Raw genomic sequence first — 22067 nt, forward strand, 5'->3', positions numbered from 1 at the left:
AGCCGTTCACTACGCGCACAGGCTCCTCACCTCCCGGTTTTAGTTTGTTGTTGTTGTTATTTAAATCTCCTTGACAGTCCGGGAAGGGCATCTAGGACACTCTGTTTTTTTCCCTGGTGCCTTAGGTTTTTATGTTTGTTTATTTATGTTAAACTTAGGCGCCTTAGGTGTCTACAAGCTAGTCTTTGCAAACATCTTTTTTTAAAAAAATTTTAAAAAAAGAGAGATTCTTTCCACTCAGGTGAGCTCGGAGCTCTGAACTTAGTGCGGACATCCATCCACCGTTCCGGACAGACCGGCAGCTAGTTCCCAGGGGACTGCCCCCCACCCCGCCCCCCACTCAGCTCCCCACTTTTCTCAGGAGTTAAAATTTTTTTTTCCTCTAACACAAATGCCCCAGAACTCAGAGGTCTAGGTGTATACCCCTCTCTCTCTCTCTCTCTCTCTCTCTCTCTCTCTCTCAAGTGATCTGATCAAGGACGGACACTTTTTGTCTAGTCTCTAAAGGTTCTTTTTTTTTTTTTGGAATGACAGATTGTCTTTATTCAAAACGTCTTTGTTCAACCAATGAACAGCGTTTCCAGGTTAAAAAAAAAATCCTTCTAGGGGACATCTCCCTTCCATCCTACCCCAGCCCCCCACAACTTTCCACCTCCCACGCCCCTCAAGACATCGTCAAGAACATGCATGACCATTTCGGATATTTTTATTCTTAAAAAAAAAAAAATTGCTGCTGCTGCTGTTCACTTTCTACTTCCCGGCTTCCTAACGCCCTTCCCTGGCATTCTATGTTAAAAGTAAAGTTGGGTCTGTTCAAGACACCACGTTACATGAGCCACGCGCCTCCTGCTTTCTGATTTTCTGTTAAGAAAAGCAAAGCGAGCTGTAGCATAGCACGTTTTTTTTTTTTTTTTTTTTTCTAAAATAGAACGATTTCCCTTTCTGCAGTTTGGAACTTTTAAACCTCCTTCCTGACACACACACACACACACCACACACACACACAAACACACACACGCAATGTCAACACACGGCTGCAGCGGCAGCGACCACGCACAGAGACATAGCTAACTTTTCTGGCTTCCTTCAAGGGGAAAAGACACACAAAATTATATATAGATATAGATAGATAGGCATATGCATGTTCCAGGATCGGGGCTGGTCCAATTTCCACGCTTCCACAGAACAGACCGAATAGGGGCGACATAAATAAAGCCAAAAAACTGCCTACTTTTTTTTTTTTTCCATTTTTTTTTTGTTGTCCAAAGTTGGGGCGAGGTGTTGGGGAGAAGAGATACAGTTGGAGAACAACTTTGGGAAAGGAGGGGAGATTCGCACGGGTGTGTGTGTGTGTGTGTGTGTGTGTGTGAGAGAGAGAGATGAGTCAGAATAACTGTTAATCCAGTTGGCAAGTTTCAGGCACCCTGGGGGTGCCAAGTTGGGGAGTAGAGGGGGGGCTCCTTTCTTCCTCCTCAAGGAAGAGCCGGGGAGCTGGGTGCTTAGCTCAGAGTCTCGGGGTGGGGGGGTCGAGAGGAGGAGGAGCAGGGCTGACCCACAGGCATCCGAAGCTGGGGCGCAGACCTCCCCCCCCCCACCCCACACACACACACCGTCCCCTCCACAGACACATAACTTCCAAACCACCCTTGAGGTCCGTGCCAGGCTGAGAGGATTTTTGGGGGGGGGTGGCTGGCGTTACATAGCCGTGGGGTGTGCGGATGCGTAAGGGTCTATGCCAGTCTTGGTCATGCCCGGGAAGAGGATGTAGGCCACAGGAGGCTGCAGGGTAGACGTAGACCAGGCCGTACAGTTACAGGGGACTACGTAGCCCGGGTTAGTGGGGGACGGGTGGGTGTGAGTGTGCTGGCTTGGGCACCCCAAACTGCCGAAGGCTCCGTTTTGGTAACCCAGGGTGGACGCATAGGGCAGGGCGCCGGTGGTCAGGGCATGAGGCGCGTCGCCCATCTTCTGGATGGCACCGGAGCCGAACTGTGTGGGGTCCAGCAGGGAGTAGGGGGCCGAAGCAGGTGGCAAGAAGGCCCGGGCTTTTTCGGGGACACTCAGGAGACTCTCAGAAGCCCCCACCACCGCAGCCGCGGCCGCCGCTGGCAATCCGGCCACCTTGAGGGGGTCAGCCGTGGCATCGCCCAGATAGGGCAAAGGGAAGACATACCTGTCCTTCTTGAGCAGGTTTTTGGGTTTACGCCGGGGCCGGTACTTATAATCGGGGTGCTCCTTCATGTGCTGGGCGCGCAGCCTCTTGGCCTCGTCGATGTATGGCCGCTTCTCCGCCTCCGACAGCAGCTTCCACTCCGCGCCCAGCCGCTTGCTGATCTCCGAGTTGTGCATCTTGGGGTTCTCCTGAGCCATCTTACGCCGCTGACCCCGAGACCAAACCATGAAGGCGTTCATGGGCCTCTTGATGTGGTCCGAAGGTTTGGACATGGTTTCCTTCTCCTTCCCCTGGGGGGGGGGGTAGATGTGCGCCCTGCGCGCACCGGGGCTGCGGGCGGCGGTGGTCGGTCCTTCTGGTCCGTCGGTTGGTCGGTCGGTCGGTCTGTCCGGTCCCCTCTGTCTAGCCCGATCAGAGGGCTCTATCCACCCCCCCTTTTCTTAGGGGAACTCTGTGATGTCCCCCGCCTCCTTCTCCAACTCAGTCTGGGCTCCCGAGGAGAGCAAGCGGAGGGGGGTGAGGGTTATGCCGGGTCCAATCTCCTCACCCACCAGCTAAGCTTCCAAAGTTGAGCTGGCCATGATGCCACGAAAGCACCCCCCAAAAAAGGATTGAGGTTGGTGGGGGGTGACGGTCAGCCAGGAGGCGGGAGGTGGGCAAGTTTCCAAGGAGCAGACAGTCCCAGGATGAAGTAGCCAGGTGAGTGGGGTTTTTTTTCCCCTTAAAAGTAAAGGAAAAAAATGGTTCTCTTTTTCTGGCAGGCTTGTCCGTCTGTCCCTCTGTGCACCTGCGGCTGCCTTCCTCCTCCTTCCTTCCTTCCTTCCTTCCTTCCTTCCTTCCTTCCTTCCTTCCTTCCTTCCTTCCTTCCTTCCTTTCCTTTTCAGATCTGTCCACGGCTGGCTCTGGGTTCTGATGTCTGGCTGCGTGGTGTGGCTCAGGCCTGTTCTGGTCGTGTGTTTGTGTGTGTGTGTGTGTGTGTGATGCACAGCCTGGCCCAGCCCAGCACCTGGCTGAGAATGCAGAGGTTTTTTTTTTGGGGGGGGGGGGGAGGGAAGGGGGAGGGGGAGGAGGAAAGCGGTGAAGTTCAAAGGCGAGGTGGGCCGGGCCTCTGACATAAGCGCAGAGGGGCGGCGACTCCCCAACCTGGCCACCAATCGGCAGCCGGCAAGGCCAAGTGTGTGTGTGTGTGTGTGTGTGTGTGTGTGTGTGCACCTGCCAACTCAGGAGGAGCAGGCTGGAGAGAGGGAAGAGGGAGCCCCATTGCTGGGGGAGAGGGAGGGCCGGAGGTGGACAGCAGAGGTCCAGGACTGAGTGAGGAAAGGGGTGTGTGTGTCTGTCTGTCTGTGTGTCTGTGCAGTGTCTGGGAATCCTCATCATCACCATTCCTATTCCCTCCCCCCCCCCCTAGAAAATGAGGGTTCCTGAATCCACATGCCTGGGGAGGGAGGGGGTGCCTCCCCTCAAAATGCACGGACAGCTGTCTCTCCCCCGCCCCCCACATACTCCCCAGGCCACGACTCTTCAAAGCACGAATCAAACTCGGGGTGTTCACAAGGCAAAATCAACTTTTCTTCTTCTACGCAGAAACCGCCCTGTGCGTTCTCGGGTGGCAGGGTTCCCACAGTGCCCCCCCCGCCCCCCTCCCCCCCGCCTGGCTCAGCTTCCCCGTCTCAAGGAGAGAGGGTCGGGTACTGGCATTTCGGAGCTTTGAATCCTGCTTGGGGGGCGGCGGGGGAGCCTAGCACCTGAAAGCCACACCCCAAATCTGCGCTTCCACATTGCGCTTCTTTTATGCAGTGATGCATTAGGTTTGCCCATCCAACTTCTCTCCTCTCCTCTCTCCCTCCCTCCCTCCCTCCCTCCCTCCCTCCCTCCCCTCCCTCTTTCCCTCTGTCTCTCCCCCCCCTCATCCCAAAGCTGGATGATGGCAGCCAGGAGGCCTCGATCTGGGGTTCTCAGGGTGTACCCCACAACCCCAATTGGGTTCCCCCCCTCAGACACTTCTTCCGCTCCTTCTGTGAGTCAGAAGCGCTTTCTTGGGGGGGGGGGTAAAGGGAGGAGGGAATAAACCCCCACTGAGCCCACCGAGCTGCTGAGCCCGGCGCGGGTCGCCTTTGAATAATTGCCTGCCCTGCGTGATGTGCCCTGCGGGTGGGGTATTTATTAACTAGGAGCCATTGCCCACGCCTGGCAGGACCTGGCTGGCTGGTGTTCTGGGCTTATTGGCTTTTTGTACCAGCCTCTCTCTGGAGGACGGGCTAGGGGAGAGAGAGAGAGAGAGAGAGAAGAGAGAGAGAGAGAGAGAGAGAGAGAGAGAGAGAGAGAGAGAGAGTGTGAGGGAAGGAGGGAGGGAGGGGGGGTCCCAGCTAGGAGAATGGGGGGGGTGAAGGGGGGGAGGCAGGTACTTTCTTTTAGAATGTGCTGGATGGAGTTTGGGGAGTTCGTGTCTTCCTCCTCAGAGGTATCTCCCCCGGCCCATGAAGGATCGATCATGGAGCCAGCGCTGGCTCTTTGGGGGTGACCCCCTCCTCCACAATCACCCACACCCCCATCCTTCCCATTTTACAGATTAGGAAACACATAAACCAACCAGAGGAAAGAGCGGCGCTGTGCACCGGGGACTCCGGGTGCACTTGAACCCCCTGAGCAGCGAGCGAGCGGTGGGTGGGGTTTTCCCCAACCAGTGCAGCACCGGCTCACACATCCAGATGTCGGATGCAATTCGATTTGGGGTGCTTTGCCGGCAGGTGGGCCCCCAGAGCCTCCCAAGCCCACCTCGTGGATAGACCAACCCCGGCTTGGGACGGAAGGCTGACACAAACCCTGATCCCCAGACCCGCCTTCCTCTACGGTCCTCCACCAGCCACGGCCACTCCTGATTGGCGGAGAGGGGCAGAGCCTTCACCCCCTCCCTCCCCCCGCCAGGCCTCCTTCCCAGAGCCTCTGGAGAGCTGCCTCCTCTTCCTCCCCTCCTCCTTCCCCTCTCCCCGTCCTGTCCTCCTCATCTTCCCCCCTCCTCATCTCTACCCTTCCTCCTCCTCCTCTGCCCCGTGGCCTCCCTAGAGCTAGCCACTAATAGTAATAATAATAGTAATGATAATAAGATGATGATGATGATGATGATGATTTGGTGGGCCCTGGCAGGTGCAGAAGCAGCTAGGGGGGGGCAGAGAACCCTGATTTCCATAGGTTCAATGCCGCCGCCCGCCCGCCAGCGGGGAAGTCTTGACTTTGAGACTTGATTCTGATTGTTCCCCCCCCTCCACAGGCAGGGCACAGTGAACCCCGCAGCCTGCTGTGCCCCCCCCAGCCTGCGGGGCTCCTGGGGTGCTGGGGGGGGTGCTGGGATTCAGGGACTGGAGGGAGTGCGCTGTCAGCAGTTTAATGGGCTTTAGGAGGGAGGCGGGAGCTACCCTCCTCCTCCCCGCCCCCTCCTCCCTCCTCTCCCTCCCTCCCTCCCTCCTCCTTCCTCTTCCTCCTCTTCCGTTTTCTCCTACACCACCTTCACCTCCTCCTCCTTCCTCTCGTCCTTCTCCTCCTCCTTCTCTTCCTCTTTCTCCTTCTTCTCTTCCTCTTCCTCCTCCTTCTCCTCCTCCATCACTTCCTCCTCCTCCTCTTCTTCTTCCACCTCCTCCTCCTCTTCCTCCTTGTCTTCCTCCTCCTCTTTCTCTTCTTCCTCATCCACCACTACCACCTCTCCTCCTCCTCCTCTTCTCTTCATTCTCCTCCTCCTCCTCTTCCACCCCTCCTCTTCCTCTTCTTGCTCCTCTTCTCTTCCTGTCTTCCTCCTCCGCCTTCTACTCTTCCTCCTCTTTATCCAACTCCTCCTCCTCTTTCTCTTCTTCTTCCACTTCCTCCTCTTCCTCCTCTTCATTCTCTTCCTCCTCCTCTTCCATTCCTCCTCTTCCTCTTCTCTCTGCATGCCCCATCCTCTCCCTTTCCTTCCATTGCTTCTTGTTCTTTCCCCATCTCCTCTTCTTCCCTCCCTTCCTGTCCTCTTCCCTTTTCCCCTTTCCCCTCCCTCCTCCTCTTCTCCTTTCCTCCTCTCACTCCTCTTCCTCCTCTCACTCCTCTTCCTCTTCTCTACCCTCTTCCTCCTTTTCCTCCTCCCCCCTCAGCCCTCCCCTCCCTCCTCCTCTTCTCCTCTCATTCCCTTTGCTCCTCCTGTCTCTTCCTCGCCTCCCTTCCCCCTCTTCTTCCTCTCCCTCCCCTCTCTCCCTCCTCTCTCCCTCCCCTCTCTCCTGTCTCAACCCCCCCTTCCCCAGGCTCCAGCGGAGTTGGTGGCTGTGGACCGTTTGCATTTTGGTGCCCAGTGAAGTTCAGGGAAGTTTCCTGTCCAGGCCTCGCAGCCTGGGAGAGCCATCTCCCACCCAGCTCCATCCCTGCTGGACGCCCGGGGGACTGAGAAACCGCGGCTCTGGGGAGAGTGGTTGGGCTGGTGGTTGGGCTGGTGGTTGCTGGAGGCCCCCGGAAGGGGTAGGAGGATTGGGGATCCGAGGATGCGGATTTCCCACAGGGCCGGGGGAGTGTGCAGTGTGCAGGCCTGTGCATTCTACCACTTGGGCATTCGGGGCTCCTTGTCTCCCCCCACCCCAAGAAGACTGCAAATAACACAGAGGGGTCATAGCTGTTGGCAAGTTCCGAAGCCACAGCATGTGTGTGTGTGTGTGTGTGTGCGAGTGTGTGTGTGTGTGTGTGCGCATGCGCGCCCCAAGTTCCCCCATCAAGGAGTAGAGTTTCCCCACTTCCCAGTGGGGAGCCGAGACCTGACCGCCCTTGTCTTCTGGGAAAACTGAGGTAGAATCGTAGACCTGGTGACAATCCAAGCCAAGCAGGGCCCTTAGGCTAAAATAACACCCAGCGGTTGGTTGGCCAGAGAGCCAAGAAAAGACAATGCATTATTCATCTCGAAGGAGAACCCCCCCCCAACATCTGGAAATAGTTGGGCAGCTCATTCCCCCCGCCCCCCCAGAAGGGACTGGGTGAACCAATTCACCATCGGCTCCTGATCATCACCAGATGCCACCTTTTATCGGCTGAGAGGCTCATGGAAATACTCGGGCAAGGCCTGCGATGGCTAAAAAGCCTGGGGAGCCACAGGACCGGGCAAGGTCAGGACAGAATGTTCCTGAGGCAGTTGCGCTGCCCTGGGCAAATCCCCACCCAACTCCTTCTCTCCTGAAATGGGGAACAGTACTGGGGACACAGCACCCCCGCACAGAGGGGGCGCAAAACGTTGATGATAACAGCCAGCAAGGCTTCACGTGGCACTTAGGGGTTTTTGAATCTTCCTGTCCCTGATCCGCACCAGCTCTTGACGTCGTTCATGGTTGGGAGGGTAGCACGTAGGGCTCCAGACCCTCCACCTTTCTCTCCCCGTACTCCATCCTCTCGGTGGCTTCTAGGATAGTTGTTTTGTGGTTATTGTTGTCGAACCAATAAGGGTCATGTGGCCAACCCCCTGCAAACACTCAGAGTGGAGCACCGGAGAACCTGACTGTAGTCCTTTCCTACTTTGTATTTGGCTGGTTTTCTGCTTGCTGCATCGAGTATAGTAGAAGGCAGCAGAAGGTAGTATGTGGAGAGAGAGACACACAGGGAGAGAAAGGTAGAGATGGAGAGACAGAGAGACCGAGACAGAGACAAAGACAGAGAGACAGACAAATACAGGGAGAAAAAGAACAAGATGGTGAGAGAGAGGAAGAGAGAGACAGGGACTGAGGGAGGGGGAGGCAGGAGGAAGGGGAGAAGGAGCAGGAGGTATGGAGAAAAAGACAGAGATGGAGAGAGACAGAGAGAGACAGGGAGATGGAGAAGAGGGGGAGAGAGAGGGGTGAGGGAGACAGAGAAAGAGGAGAGAGATGGACAGACAGGGAAAGAGAGAGGGATGGAAAGAGAAACAGAGAGGAGGAGGGAAGGGGGAAGAAGGAGAGAAATACGGGATATGGAGAGGAGGAAGGGAGACAGGGGAGAGAGAGGGAGGGGAGGGGGGAAGTAGAGAGGAGAGCCAACAGAGCCAGACTGGCCTCAACAGCCACCTTCTCTGATTCCTTGGTTTCCAAAAATCCCAAGTACACGTCTGAAACTGTGGCTGGTACTAATTCCCACACAATCGCTAGGCTCTCTCCTAAATATGAAGACCTGGGCGCGTGTGCGTGTCGCGGGGCGGGGAGGGGGGGGGAAGCTTAATGAAAACATCAAGCATCACTAAGAGATCACCAGTCACAACCAGTAATAAGATGGAGCGATGGTTACTAGAGGAACAAGAGAGCCCGTTATTAAGTACAACACACCAGTCCCATGCCACAGCTCTCGCTGAGCGACTGATGAAGCCGGCTTGGAAGGGAGGAGGGGCGGGCAGTGGAGCTACGTGGATAAAGGGTGGATTAATGTCCTGGGCAAGATGGCGGTGAGATTTCTCTCGTGATCCTCAGAAGAGCTTTCCATACAGAACCTAACAACCTGTATTTATGAGATGCCCCATTTCATCTCTGAAACTACAGGTCAGGGGGCGCTACTGTATAATAAATCCACTCCCTCAATAATGTCTCTGTTAGTAACATGGCCTTGGTAAAGGCAGAGCTCTCCGGGCTGAATTCTTTTTGTTTTGTCGGTGGTGGGGCTTGAACTCTGGGCCTGGGCGCTGTCCCTCAGCTCTTCAGCTCAAGGCCAGCGTTCTACCACTTGAGCCACAGCGCCACTTCTGCTGGTTTTCTGGTGGTTCCTTGGAGATAAGAGTCTCACGGACTTTCCTGCCCCAGGCTGGCTTTGAACCGTGATCCTCACAACTCAGCCTCCCGAGTAGTTAGGATGACAGGCGTGAAAGCACAGCTGACCTGCGACCCCTCTTCTTCCCTTTACAAAATACGCCTTGGGCTTGCTTTCCATGAGGACTGCTAGAAGGATTTTGGGACTGTAGGTTAACAGCTCTGGAGGTTTAACAGTGGACAGTCCATCTTCTCTAGACCTCCAGCCGAAAGAACAAGGGCTGGGATTATAGGCATGTGCTGCCACTCCCGGTGGATTTTGGCTTTTGTTACTTTCACAGAACGCTGTGCCTGGCTAGAAGAAGGGCAGAGGCCCTCAGGGTATCCGAGAGTGAGAAAGGGAGAGAGGGGAAGGGGATGAGGTACAAAGATGTTCTTTCCTGAGGTCCAAGAAATCGTGGTCCTTGCGTCTTCCTGTTGCAAACCTCAGTTTCAAATACCATGGGATTTCCATACCCTGTTTCTACGCCAGGTTTCCCAGCATCTCGGAGCCCTACGTGCCACTACAGTCATGCTCAGATCCCAGTGCATTTGGATGGCAGAAAGAAACGCCGGGCGCCCCGTGGCTCACGCCTGTCATCCCAGCTACTCGGGAGGCTGAGATCGGAGGATCGCAGTCCAAAGCCAGCTGGGGCAGGACACAGTCTGTGAGGCTCTCATCTCCAACGAACCACCCGCCCCCCCCCCAACCATGCTGGAAGCCTTCAAGTGGTAGCGTGCTAGCCTTGATCACAAAAGCTCAGGGACAGTGCCCAGGCCCTGAGTTCAAGTCCCACGTTTGCACATGAGCGCGTGCGCGCGCGCGCGCGCACACACACACACACACACACATACACACACGAATTAAGAATGAGTGTTGGAACATCTTTCAGGCCTCTCTGACTCTTCTTCGGCTCTTGATTGTCACTCCATCAATCGCTGTTGAATTTAATGAGCTCATGTAGGAAGGGTGTGTGTGTGTGTGTGTGTGTGTGTGTGTGTGTGTAAGAGAGAGTGTCGAGTGTCTTTGTAATTGCTTTGTGGAGGAGTTGACTGGATGATAGTGAGAAATTCACGTCCGTTAGACCCAATGCAGACAGCAACTAAATACCATCTCATCGGCATGAGATCGGCTGAGCCTCTGGTGTGCAAGCCGTGTGCATGCGTGGCCAGGGCTTGGAGTTCACGCCCCTGTGCTCCCAAATCAGAGCCATGACACCATGCATGAGTCTACCTCGGGAGGAGCAGGAGAGGCCCAGGATGGGCCAGTCCAGTCCCCCAGCAACATGGCAGCCGGAGACCAGTAGCCTTTGAGGCTCGCTCTTACCCGCAAGGATGTTTGTGTTTTCTCTGTTGATGGATGGAAACAGGGACCCGCGTAGCGTGGCTGGGAACAGGATGGAGGTTTCTCATGGTTCTCGCCCAGATGGATGGTGTGCAGACAACAGGTTCAGGAGTTCTAAAGTCCGATCTTTGTAAGAACTTCCAGGTGAAAGGTCAGTCTACACTGGCGTGCCAGTGGCTCACGTCTGTCATCTTGAGAGACTCTGAGGTGCCTTCCGGTAGCAGAATAGCCACAGATGAGTTGGGCGCCGGTGGCTCACGCCTGTCAGCCTAGCTAGCTAGCCTAGCTAGCTCAGGAGGCTGAGCTCCGAGGATCGCGGTTCAAAGCCAGCCCCCAAAGTCTGTGCGACTCTCATCTCCAACAAACCATCTAAAAGCCAGAAGTGGAGGCGCAGCTCAAAGTGGTAGAGCGCTCTCCTTGAGCACAAAGTGGTTAGAGCTCTAACATGGAGCAAAAGTAGCGCACAGGGCCAGCGCCCAGGCCCCGAGTTCAAGCCCCAGGACTGGCAAAAAGAAAAGAAAAAGCCAGGGATATATTTCAAAAGATACTCAGAAACCCTGTTGAAAGACAGGCTTCTGGAGTTAATTGCTCCTCATTCAAGCACACATTTTTACTATTTCTGATACAAGATTATTTTGGAAGTGATGTAATGATTCTGTGTAACAATGACATTACAAGTTAAACAAAAATCACACACACACACACACACACACACACATATATTTTTTCCTGGTTCAGAATTTTGTTATCTAAAATAGTGACATATATCTTTTGAAATTACCGGGTTCGAAGGCGTTAGACTCAGGCTATCAAAGTTTCACAAGCCATATCGGTTGATGATTGTAACATGCTCCCTCTGTGCGATTTTTGATGGCCAAGGGAGCAGGGTTGATTTATGTGGTGGCCTGATTTGAAGAAAAAAAAATCTGTCTCCCCGTATGAGTAGGAAGGGTGTTTGGATCTGGGCGAGAACTTTTAAGAGAGCAGAGGAGAGCGCTGTCACTGCGTGGATCAGACTGGTTAAGAACTTCACCTTTGAAAGCCCCCAGATTTCTTTTAACTGCGAAATGGAGACCATAAAAGTTCCAGCCTGAAGAAGTTATGCTCGGGATGACGGGTTGAGGGAACGCTAAAAATCTTACCAGTCACCCAACCGAGCTGCAAAGATGATAATAAAAAGGAATATATAGCCAAGCCTTATAAAACAACAAAGAAGACTCTCTAAGGGCTGGAAATACAGAGTCCCTTCTTAATGGAGGGGGGGGGAAGGGAGCAGAAGCAGATCAGGAAACAGAAGCCACCGTAGTTGTGCAAAAAAAAAAGTGACAACGAGTTGTCACACATGGGAATGAGAGGGGGCCACCTTTGTCACTGATGACTGACTGGGGTTAGAAGTCTGATTGGTCAGATAGGAATAATAGCCACTCCCTCTGGCTTTCCATTCTACTCTCTTGGAAAATCTCCCCCTCCCCCCCCAGCTCTAAGTGTATATTTGTCTTTCCCAGTGGGGTGTGCATTTCTCACAAGCAACAAATAGCTGGGGCCTGTGTATCTATTCACCTGGTAAGATTTATTTATTTTTCCCTCTTTCATGACTGTGTTTCTCTTCCTCTTCGGTGTACAGAATTCTTGTGGTTGGATTTTTTTTTTTTTTTAAATTTTGGGGGCAGTGCTGAATGAGTGGTCGTGAATCACTTGCATTTATTTTTATTTATTTATTTATTTAGCTGTTTTGTCAGTCGTGGGGCCTGAACTCTGGGCCTGGGCGCTGTCCCTCAGCTCTTCAGCTCAAGGCGAGTGCTCTACCACTTGAGCCACAGCGCCACTTCTGGCTTTTTCTGCTTATGTAGTGCTGAGGAATCGAACCCAGGGCCTCATGTGTACGAGGCAAGCACTCTACCCCTGAGCCACCTTCCCAGGCCCTTATGTATTTATTTTAATCACGGAGAGTTTTTATTTCTCCTTCAGGGATGAAGGCTGTCTTTGATGGGTACAATACTAGAAGGCAGGTCACCATCAATGGCAACATGGTGTTTCTCTCAGGCTGCTTCCAGTAAATTTCAACCACATGAAGACACTGGGTGGTTATCTTCAGGTCTTGTTTATTTGGAGTCTTAAAAGCTTCCTGTAACTGGGCTGGGAAGGTGGCTCAGTGGTGGAGTGCTTGCCTTGCATGCATGAGGCCCTGGGTTCAATTCCTCAGCACCACATATGCAGAAAAAGCCAGAAGTGGCGCTGTGGCTCAAGGGGTAGAGTGCTCATGTTGAGCTGAAGAGCTGAGGGACAGCGCTCAGGCCGAGTTCAGGACACATGACCAACAATAAGAACAACAAAAAGCTTCCTACACCTGAACACCCATCTCTGTCTTATGATTTGGGAAGATTTCTGCTGTTGTTTGGTATGATACACACACACACACACACACACACACACACACACACACACACACACACACACACACACACACACACACACACACACACACACACACACACACACACACACACACACACACACACACACACACACACACACACACACACACACACACAGAGATAGATAATACATGTGTATATCTATGGAAAAGCACTCAGATTGTACAGGCCATTAAATCTAGGCTTTGCTTTAAAAAAAAAAGGCTAGGTATCATGGAGAACTAATTAAAGCTGAGCTGTTTGTGGGGCTGGGAAGGTGGTTCAGTGGTAGAGCTCTTGCCTTGCATGCATGAGGCCCTGGGTTCGATTCCTCAGCACCACATAAGCAAAAAGAAAAAAGCCAGAAGTGGTGCTGTGGCTCAAGTGGTAGAGCGCTAGCCTTGAGCAAAAAAAAGCTCAGAGACCAGTGCCCAGGCCCTGAGTTCAAGCCCCGGGACTGGCAAAATAAATAGCATACAAAATTTTAGAAACATATATTTATACACTTTAAAAAAAAAATGATGCTTTGCTCTAATCCACTTGTTTTGTTGTTTTTTTTTTTTCCAATTACCGGGGCATACCCAGCTCCCCTAGCAGCAGGATCCCGACAATAGCGGAGGTAGTCACCTGATAGCAGTCACTGAGAGTTCACGGTCATGATTTCATTCAAAGCGGTACCCGGGGCAGCTGTACCAGGTGCTTACCAGGGACAAGAGGCATGGGTGTGTCTGGTGTCATCCTTGATCGTAATTGTTCTGGGAATGGGGTTAGTTCAGCGCACTCTGTTCTCTGTCCACCCTTTTGTTCTGATGGATTTCTTTTCTTTTCTTTCTTTTCTTCCCCCCCCCCTCTAAAAGGTTACCTTTTGGTGTGCTGTGGTTTTCAAATCCTTCTCAAAGAGAAACGTCTGAGGTTCTGAAATGCTGGGTGGCTCATCTAGCAGGAAGGTTGATTTCCGGTCCGTCGCTGGGTTGTCTGTGGGTTCCCGGAGGAAGGGAAATGAGTTCCACAAACGCTGTTGCATCCCCGCAGAACTGAGTCTGAAATTGAACAGCCAAGAAGGAGTGCGCCGCAGGTCCATCGATAGCTATTTCTTTTTCTTTCAGTCATGGGACTTGAACTCTGGGCCTGGGCGCGGTGGCTGAGCTCTTCAGCTCCAGGAGAGAGAGCGCTCTACCACTTGAGCCACGGCGCCACTTCCAGTTTTCTGAGTGGTTCACTGGCAATAAGCGTCTCACGGACTCTCCTGCCCCAGGCTGGCTTTGAAGCTGGATCCTCAGATCTCAGCCTCCTGAGTAGCTAGGATGACAGGCGTGAGCCACCACCGGCCACTGGCTCCATTGTAGCGATATCTTAAAACTTGTGACAAAAACAAAACAAAACTTTTTTTTTGATCAGCATTTGCTTCTCTTCATTCTCCTTGCCCACCAACTGCCCCCCGCCCCCCACCCCATTTTCAATATGGAACCTGGCCTATAGATCCTGCCTGCCTGCCTGCCTACAATTTAGGATGCAGAGATCTGAATTCACACACACTACTCCTGCTACTCTGGGCATTTCCTGACTGAACACTGGGTCCAACGAACTTTGTGATGGCCAGACCAGTGCTTTGCATTCTGCTTACTCGGGCAAGCACTCTACCACTGAGCCACCTCCGCAGCCACTCTGTCCCCACTCTTTGTCTCCTTCACATGGTTGGATCATTGGCCTTCTTGGCTTTGATTTGATTGTAGTGGGAATGTTGGAGAGCATTGGGATGGACCTGACTTTCTCATTTGTTCAAGGAAGAGAAAAATGTGACCCCTGTCATTGGGTGGGGCACCGGTGGCTCACGCCTGTCACCCCAGCTACTCAGGAGGCTGAGATGTGAGGATCGCAGTTCAAAGCCAGCCCGGGCAGGAAAAGTCTGGGAGACTCTTACCCCCTTATGATCACCGCAAAGCCAGAAATGGCGCTGTGGCTCTCAAGTGGTAAGGCGCTAGCCTTGAGCAAAAGAAGCTCAGGGACAGAGACAGAGCCCAGGCCCTGAGTTCAAGGGGCGGGAGGGAGGGGAGTGAGGCATCTGTCTCCTGTCTTCTCTGTGGCTCTGTGGGCCCATTGGTTGGGGCCACAAGTATGGCTCAAGTATTCTTCTTTTGGTAATGGCACCCTCTTTTTCTCCAGGAGTTCACCCTGTACCCAAATTCCACCCCCAGCTCACACACACACACACACATGCACACACACACACACACACATGCACACACACACACACACACACACACACACACGCATGCACGCACGCACGCACGCACACACACACCAGAGCCAGCCTTTTATAGCAACGAGGATTTTGTTCAGCGATCTATTTTTTTTTTTCCTTCCCGAAAAGCCAACAGGAGCAGAACTTGCTCCATTAGGTTTTATGAGACCTTGTAATCTAATTTACTCCCATTTTACTATTCAATTTGTTTATCTGGATTAGATATTCTTAGAGCTAAACATGACAGTGCGACTTTCAAAGAGTATTTGATCTTCACAGGGAGAAAGAGAGGAAAGGAACAAGCCAAGCAGGAAGAGAGAGGGGGCTGCCTCTAAACAGACAGGGAGGGTAGACGTGAAGGGGGGAACAGAGGGACAGACAGACCGCAGAGACAGAGACAGACACACAGAGACCAAGACAGAGAGACAGCTGGGGACAGACAGAGACACAGAGACAGATGGAGAGAGACAGATAGACAGACAGACAGAGACAGAGACACAGAGAGACAGAAAGAGAAAATCACAGAAAGACACAGAGACAGTGACAGACAAACAGGTAGAAAGAGAGAGACACAGAGTCACAGAGAGAGACAGACACAAAGAGAGACAGGAGGGACAGACACACAGAAACAGAGACATAGACAGAGAGAGAGAGAGAGAGCTGGTTTAAACAGTTACCGGTTGGTCCTGGGTTTGAACTCAGGGCCTGGGCGCTGTCCCTGAGCTCTTCCACTTAAGGCCTAGCATGCCAACACTTAAGCCATTGCTTCGTCATCTCCAGCTTTTTGGCTGGCTGATGGGAGATGACTTTCCTGCCGGGGCTGGCCTCAAACTTTGATCCTCAGCTCTCGGCCTCCTGAGTGGCTGGAATTACAGAGGTGAGCTGCTGGCGTCTCCGCTAGTGCTTCTATTCTTATTCTATTTAAAAGAGGCTTAGGTCGGTTGTGTGTGTGTGGTCGGTTGGTCTCCTGGCAGGGAAGACAGAAAGGGGCATGTCACCCCCTTCCCCCCCCTACCCCCAAGTGGGGAAGACCCTGCCTTTGAACATGGCTGGAACTGCAGTTGCTTGCACTGGTGGCCCACACCTGTTCATCCCAGCTACTCAGGAGGCTGAGATCTGACCAGGATCCTAGTTCAAAGCCAGGCTGGGCAGGAAAATCTATGAGGCTGTCAGCTACAGTGAACCACCGCCTCCCCTCCACCCCCCAGAAGTGGAGATGTAGGCCCAAGCACCAGCCTTGAGTTTAGAAAAAGCTCAGGGACAGCGCCCAGGCCCCGAGTTCAAGCCTAAGGACCGACACATGCACACACACACACACACACACACACACACACACGTGATCAAAACCAAAAAGCAAGTAGCCAGACCAAAGATTACTTTGTTTTCTGGAGTGTATCACTGGTTATTGTTCCTGTGAAACAAAGCCTTTTTATCAGCGTTCCTTTTCAAATACTATCTCCCCCTCCTTCTTTATTTTTGCTTTGAAATAAGCTGGGTAACAATTAATTTCAGAGAGAGAGAGAGAGAAAGAGAGAAGAGAGAGAGAGAAAAAAAGAATTCAACAAGGATCTGTGACTCCTCTCAGGTTCTATGGCTGTAATGAAAATCTATTTCTCTTCTCCCTTTGTATCCCCGATAATTTAATGCCCATTTTATTAATGGTCTGAAATAATTACGGGACCCTTTGTGATTCTCAAGTATGTTTCATTTAATTGTGCAGTAAATGTCTAATCTTTTCCCTCATCTGAAGCTGTTACGGCATGAAAATTAACAATTATACAGCAATGCACCCGGGTCCATAGAAAGCCGTCCAGATAACTCGACATATATAAATCATTCATGAATACAATTTCTGAAAAGAGATGGAGGGGGCGAGGGGAGGGAAAAAAAATTGTGTGGAAAATGACATTGGGAAGTCAAGGGCCTGTAAGAAGATAGTCGCATCTTTTTTTTTATTTTTTTAAAAAGCTTTTTCTTTTTCTTTCTTTTTTTTGGGGGGGGGAGGAGGAGAAGGGGGAAGTTATTATTATTTTATTAATTGTGGAAGTGGGCCTCGCTGCCCTCTTTCCCACCAACCCCATTTCTAGGAACCTTGACAGATTTTTTTTTTTTTCAGAATTAATTAACTGTTAGCTCTGAGGATAAATTGTTCATTATCAATTTCCTCCCCCCACCCCCACCCCACCTCTTTCTATTTCTTTCTTTTCCTTTTATAGTTTTTTTTTTTTTCCCTTTTTGCTCTCAGCCTTGCGATTACACTCCCCGCCTTTCTCCTAGGCCCCCACACAGCTACCCAAATGGGAAAAGTGCTTTTCTTTCAGACCTATTCAATTCTCCTCTTCTCCTCCCTTTTGTGGGATTTAATAGCTACGGCCGATAGGCTGGCGCTGGACGGAGAGAGGTTAAGTTTGTTGTCTCAGCGTTTTGCAGATAGAAGGCAGCGCAGGAATTCTGCCGCGCCTCTCAGCAGCTCCTCGGCCCGCACTGGGGCTCACTCTGCAGACAGTGCTCAGAAACTCAGTCCCCCCCAGGACCTCCGCAGGAGCAGCCGAATCCTCTGTGCATCTTTCACTTGGTCCTTTTTCTATACCGTTCCCGGGGCTTGAACTCGGACCCTGGGCGCCGTCCCGGAGTGTTTTGGTATTTTTTCTTTTTGCTCAAGGCGCACGCACTACCAAACTTGTACCACGGCTCCACTCCCGGCTGGTTGGTTGGTTGGTTTTGGTGGTTCATTGGAGATAAGAGTTTCATCTACGTTCCCACCGGGGCTGGCTTCGAACTTCCACCCTCAGATCTCAGCGTCCTGAGTGGCTGAGATTCCAGGCATGAGCCGCGGGCACCCGCATCTTTTAAACGCAGTCTTGGATTCCTAAGAGGTACCCAGCAAATGTTTTCCAACTCGTGTCTGCACTCGGTGCACAGGCACCCACAGGCATGCATGCACGTGCACACACACACACACTTGCTTTGCACGTGTACACACCTGCGTGCAACCACCTGGTACGTTTCAGGGGGCAGGAAGCCCAGTGGCGTCATGGCAAATAAACTCAGGTAAATAAAGGGCTGGGAAGGTGGCTCAGTGGTAGAGCACTTGCCTAGAATGCATGAGGCCCTGGGTTCGATTCCTCAGCACCCCAGAGACAGAAAAAGCCGGAAGCGGTGCTGTGGCTCAAGTGGTAGAGTGCCAGCCTTGAGCCATACAAACTCAGGGACAGTTGCTCAGGCCGTGAGTTCAAGCCCCAGGACTGGCAAATAAATAACATAAAAATAAATAAAGCTTTCTCTTGGTGGACAGTCCAAACACAGCATCTGTCTCTTGCAGGCTCGGGTGGGTGGATCTTTCGGGTATGGAACATTCTCCGAGGTTCTGGGGGTGAGCTGTGTGGTGGAGGGGGGAATGGCATGAGATTTCCCATCAGGCAGGCCCCCCCCCCCAGTTCACAGGAGGGCTCCTGGCGCTGTCACCCGTGTGCTGGGGAGAGGAGAAAATGCCAGAACTTGGAGCTCCATCAACGCCACGTCTTCCGATCGCTCCACCCACCTCGGATGTCGGGGTGGCTCATTCAACCGTCTTCACAGACAGCTAAATAGGTGAACGTCCTTGATCCCCCCCCCCCCCCAACCTCCCTCTTCCCCAGCTTGGCAGGTGAGGAATCTGGGAAAACAGGATTCGAACCCAGATCTGCCAGGGTCTCAAAGCACACGGGAATCACTGCCAGGGGTCGATGGGAGTTCTGGGGACAGAGTTGGGCCATAGAGCCTCTCGAAGGCCACCCAGGAGCCTGTGGGGACAATCCTGAGCCCCTTTTCGTGGCGGCTGGCTGAGGTCATTAGATGTTTGGGGAACACCCCCTTTTCCCCTCCCCTTCCCCCCCCCAGCCCCAGGACCCTGCCCCAGCCCCTGAGGGAGTGTCTCCTAGAACCCCAGCAGTCTTGGGGGTGGGGGGAATGGTAATGTATTCGTCTCCGAGGGAAGACGCTCTTACCCTTGGCCAGCGACCACGATTTGTTTTGTTTAATTTCCATTTTGAGATGTATTTTCCTGTGAGGATGGACGGAGTGGGATTCATGTGCGCGGGGGTGCGTGGGGGGGGGGGGAGGGAGGTACAATGTCTTATTAACTCTCCCAGCCACTCAGTCAGCGGGGGAGGGGGGAGAAGGGGGGGAGGAGGGGAGGGGGAGGGGGTTGAAGAGATGAAGAGACTGAGGCTCATCTGGGAAAAAAAAAAAGTGAACGAACAGCCAGAGGAGTAGGTGTGGTTCAGGTGGCCAAACCTGTGTCCGGCAAACACGAGGCCCCGAGTTCAATTCCCCGGTAGCACCGAGGAAGTACACGATTTGAGATCTCCCTTGAATCCACCCCATTTCCGTTAATACGCTGGATACACTTGCAGATCACCCGCTGTTTATTAATAAGTTTATCAGCTAGATCATGTATCTACCCTCTGCTTTCTGGGCCTGAAATCTTCCTTCCTTCCTTCCTTCCTTCCTTCCTTCCTTCCTTCCTTCCTTCCTTCCTTCCTTCCTTCCTTCCTTCCTACCTTCCTTCCTACATTCCTTCCTACCTTCCTACCTTCCTTGCCAGTCCTGGGGCTTGAACTCTAGGCCTGGGCGCTGTCTCTGGGCTCCTTTTGCTCAAGGCTAGGGCTCTCCCGCTTGAGCCATTTCTGGCTCTTTCTGTGATTAATTGGAGATGGAGAGTCTCACACACTTTCCTGCCTGGTCTGCTCTGGAGCTCCGATCCTCAGATTTCAGCCTCCTGAAGAGCCGGGATTCCAGGCGTGAGCCACCGGCACCTGCTTCCATCCCTTCACCAATGGTACAATATCATTCTGATGGATGAGTAAAATTCCAGTGTGTATGTGTGTGTCCGTGTTTGCATGCACACGTGCCCACACCTCTGGGCTGCACCTGTTTTAAGAGGAACTCCGGGGGGCTGGGAAGGTGGCTCAGTGGTAGAGCGCTTGCCTTGCAAGCATGAGGCCCTGGGTTCGATTCCTCAGCACCACATAAGCAAAAAGAAAAAAGCCGGAAGTGATGCTGTGGCTCAAGTGGTAGAGCGCTAGCCTTGAGCTGAAGAGCTGAGGGACAGCGCCCAGACCCAGAGTTCAGGCCCCAGGACCGGACCCAAAAAAAAAAAAAAAAAAGAGGAACTCCGTGGAAGTTAAGTTCCTTACAGTATCAACTACCTTTAAAATTTACCAGAGAGATCTGAACGGGACATTGCTTTTAGGCCGGAGGATCAGCGCTGTCTTTGGTGCTGATTTCCTCTTTGTCTGGGAGGCCGAGGGAGCGTCTGAGAGATGCTTTCTGGTTGTTGTTGTGGGTCTTGGGGCTGGTGTGTCAGGTCATGGGGTGGGTTCATGGTGCTCTTCTGGGGCCACTGCCAAGCGCCGGGCCTGGGTCTCCTTGTCTGCCTCAGAAGCGCACCCCTGTGTTTCTAGAACCGTGGCTCCCCCCGCCCCCGCCACCGTGACCTAGTGACACTGTCAGCCAGCTGGGGCACGAGCATCTGACTGGTGGGCACCGGCCGGGCTTAATCCCATGGTGGCCATGGAGACAGGACAGTAGAGGAGATGTCTTCCCTCGCCGGCTTCTAGCTTTCCCAAGTTACAAAACAAAACGAAAGAGTCCCCCGTGGCTCAGGCCTGTCATCCTAGCGACTCGGGAGGCTGAGATCCCAGGATCGGGGTTCAAAGCCAGCCCGGGCAGGAACGCCTGTGAGACGCTCATCTCCAGTGAACCACCAAAAGCCGCAAGTGGTTCGCTGTGGCTCAAGAGTAGAGCGATGGCCTTGAGCCAAAGAAGGTCGGAGACACGGCCCGGGCCCAGAGTTCAAGCCCCAGGACCTGCGACGCACAAAACAAAACAAAAAGAAGTAGGAGGGAGTAGCTGACATATCTGTCATCTATATATATTATATATAGATAAATATATGTATAGCTAGATATAGTATAGATATATATGTATAGGTATATTTACAGTTATTTTTATATCTTGCAATCTAGTGTTTATGTAACACATGTAAGACTTACAAGAAGGACAAATATATATTATAATATGCTATAGTTATAACATTATATAATTACATATTACATTATAATATATAGTATAATATAGTATAGTTACATATCATACTGTATAAGAATTATACATAATTACAGTTAAATAATATATAATTATATATTACATATATATCACACATAATATATGCCATAGATTGTGTTTAGTATATACTATATATAATATACGTTATTATAGTATATATATATAATATATATTATCTATGAATACATTACTATATAGTATATAACATGGTATATTATATATAATACCATATTGTAATTACAATTGTATTATTACATATAATAATTTATCATATATAATACGATATATAATTATATAATATAATAGATACTTTATATATATTTTTTAATGTTTTTCCTGGGACTTGAACTTAGGGCCTGGGTGTTTTTCCTGAGCTCTGCGCCCTACCACGTGAGCCGCACTTCCCCCATTTCTGGCTTTTTTTGTTTTTGTGGTTCAGTGGAGACAAACGTCTCACAGACGTTTTTACCATAAGGGCTGGCTTCGAACTGCGATCTCAGCTCTCAGCCTCCTGAATGGCTCCGGGGTCAGGCGTGAGCCACCGGCGCGCGGCCCACATGGATGCTTTGGTGGGCGGAGACTTGGACAGATCTTTTGCGGAAGAGGACGCCCGGATGTCCAGTGACACATTAAAAAGGTGTCCGACCTGGTTAGCCGTCTGAGAATGGCTCACGTGATGGAGATGGACGGTCCTGTTGGTGGGCACGGCTGACCTGTCTGTTGCTGGTGCGATCGATGTGCCCACATGGAGATCTACACTGATCTATTGATAGAGGTGCGTGGACTATGCGTTATACCTCAGCAGCTTTACTCTGGCATCGACCTGAGCTTCTTTCTACCTCCCCAATGACCTGCCAAAAAGATGGGCTGGAGGCGTGGCTCAAGCGGTAGAGCACCAGCCCCTCAAGGAAAACCAAGTCTCTCCCCCCCCCCCAAAAAAAGGGCCGGGGTGTGAGAGGGGAGGGAAGGGTGAGCAGGAAGTAGGAACGTCTTACCGTCTTTCCTAGGAACCCCAGGATCCATTCTCTGGGTGAGAAAA

General features: G+C 52.0%; 1 protein-coding gene across 1 annotated transcript; it reads right to left on the reverse strand.

Annotated features, from left to right (window-relative positions):
• Positions 1-1695: 1695 nt before the first annotated feature.
• Positions 1696-2445, reverse strand: Sox14 (SRY-box transcription factor 14). Its single transcript, XM_042665771.1, has one exon. It carries the CDS (start codon positions 2443-2445, stop codon positions 1696-1698), a length of 750 nt encoding a protein of 249 aa, XP_042521705.1.
• Positions 2446-22067: the final 19622 nt, after the last annotated feature.

Source organism: Dipodomys spectabilis, unplaced genomic scaffold (assembly GCF_019054845.1).
Source record: "Dipodomys spectabilis isolate Male_0828 unplaced genomic scaffold, ASM1905484v1 ptg000342l, whole genome shotgun sequence".
Taxonomy (NCBI): Eukaryota; Metazoa; Chordata; class Mammalia; order Rodentia; family Heteromyidae; genus Dipodomys; species Dipodomys spectabilis.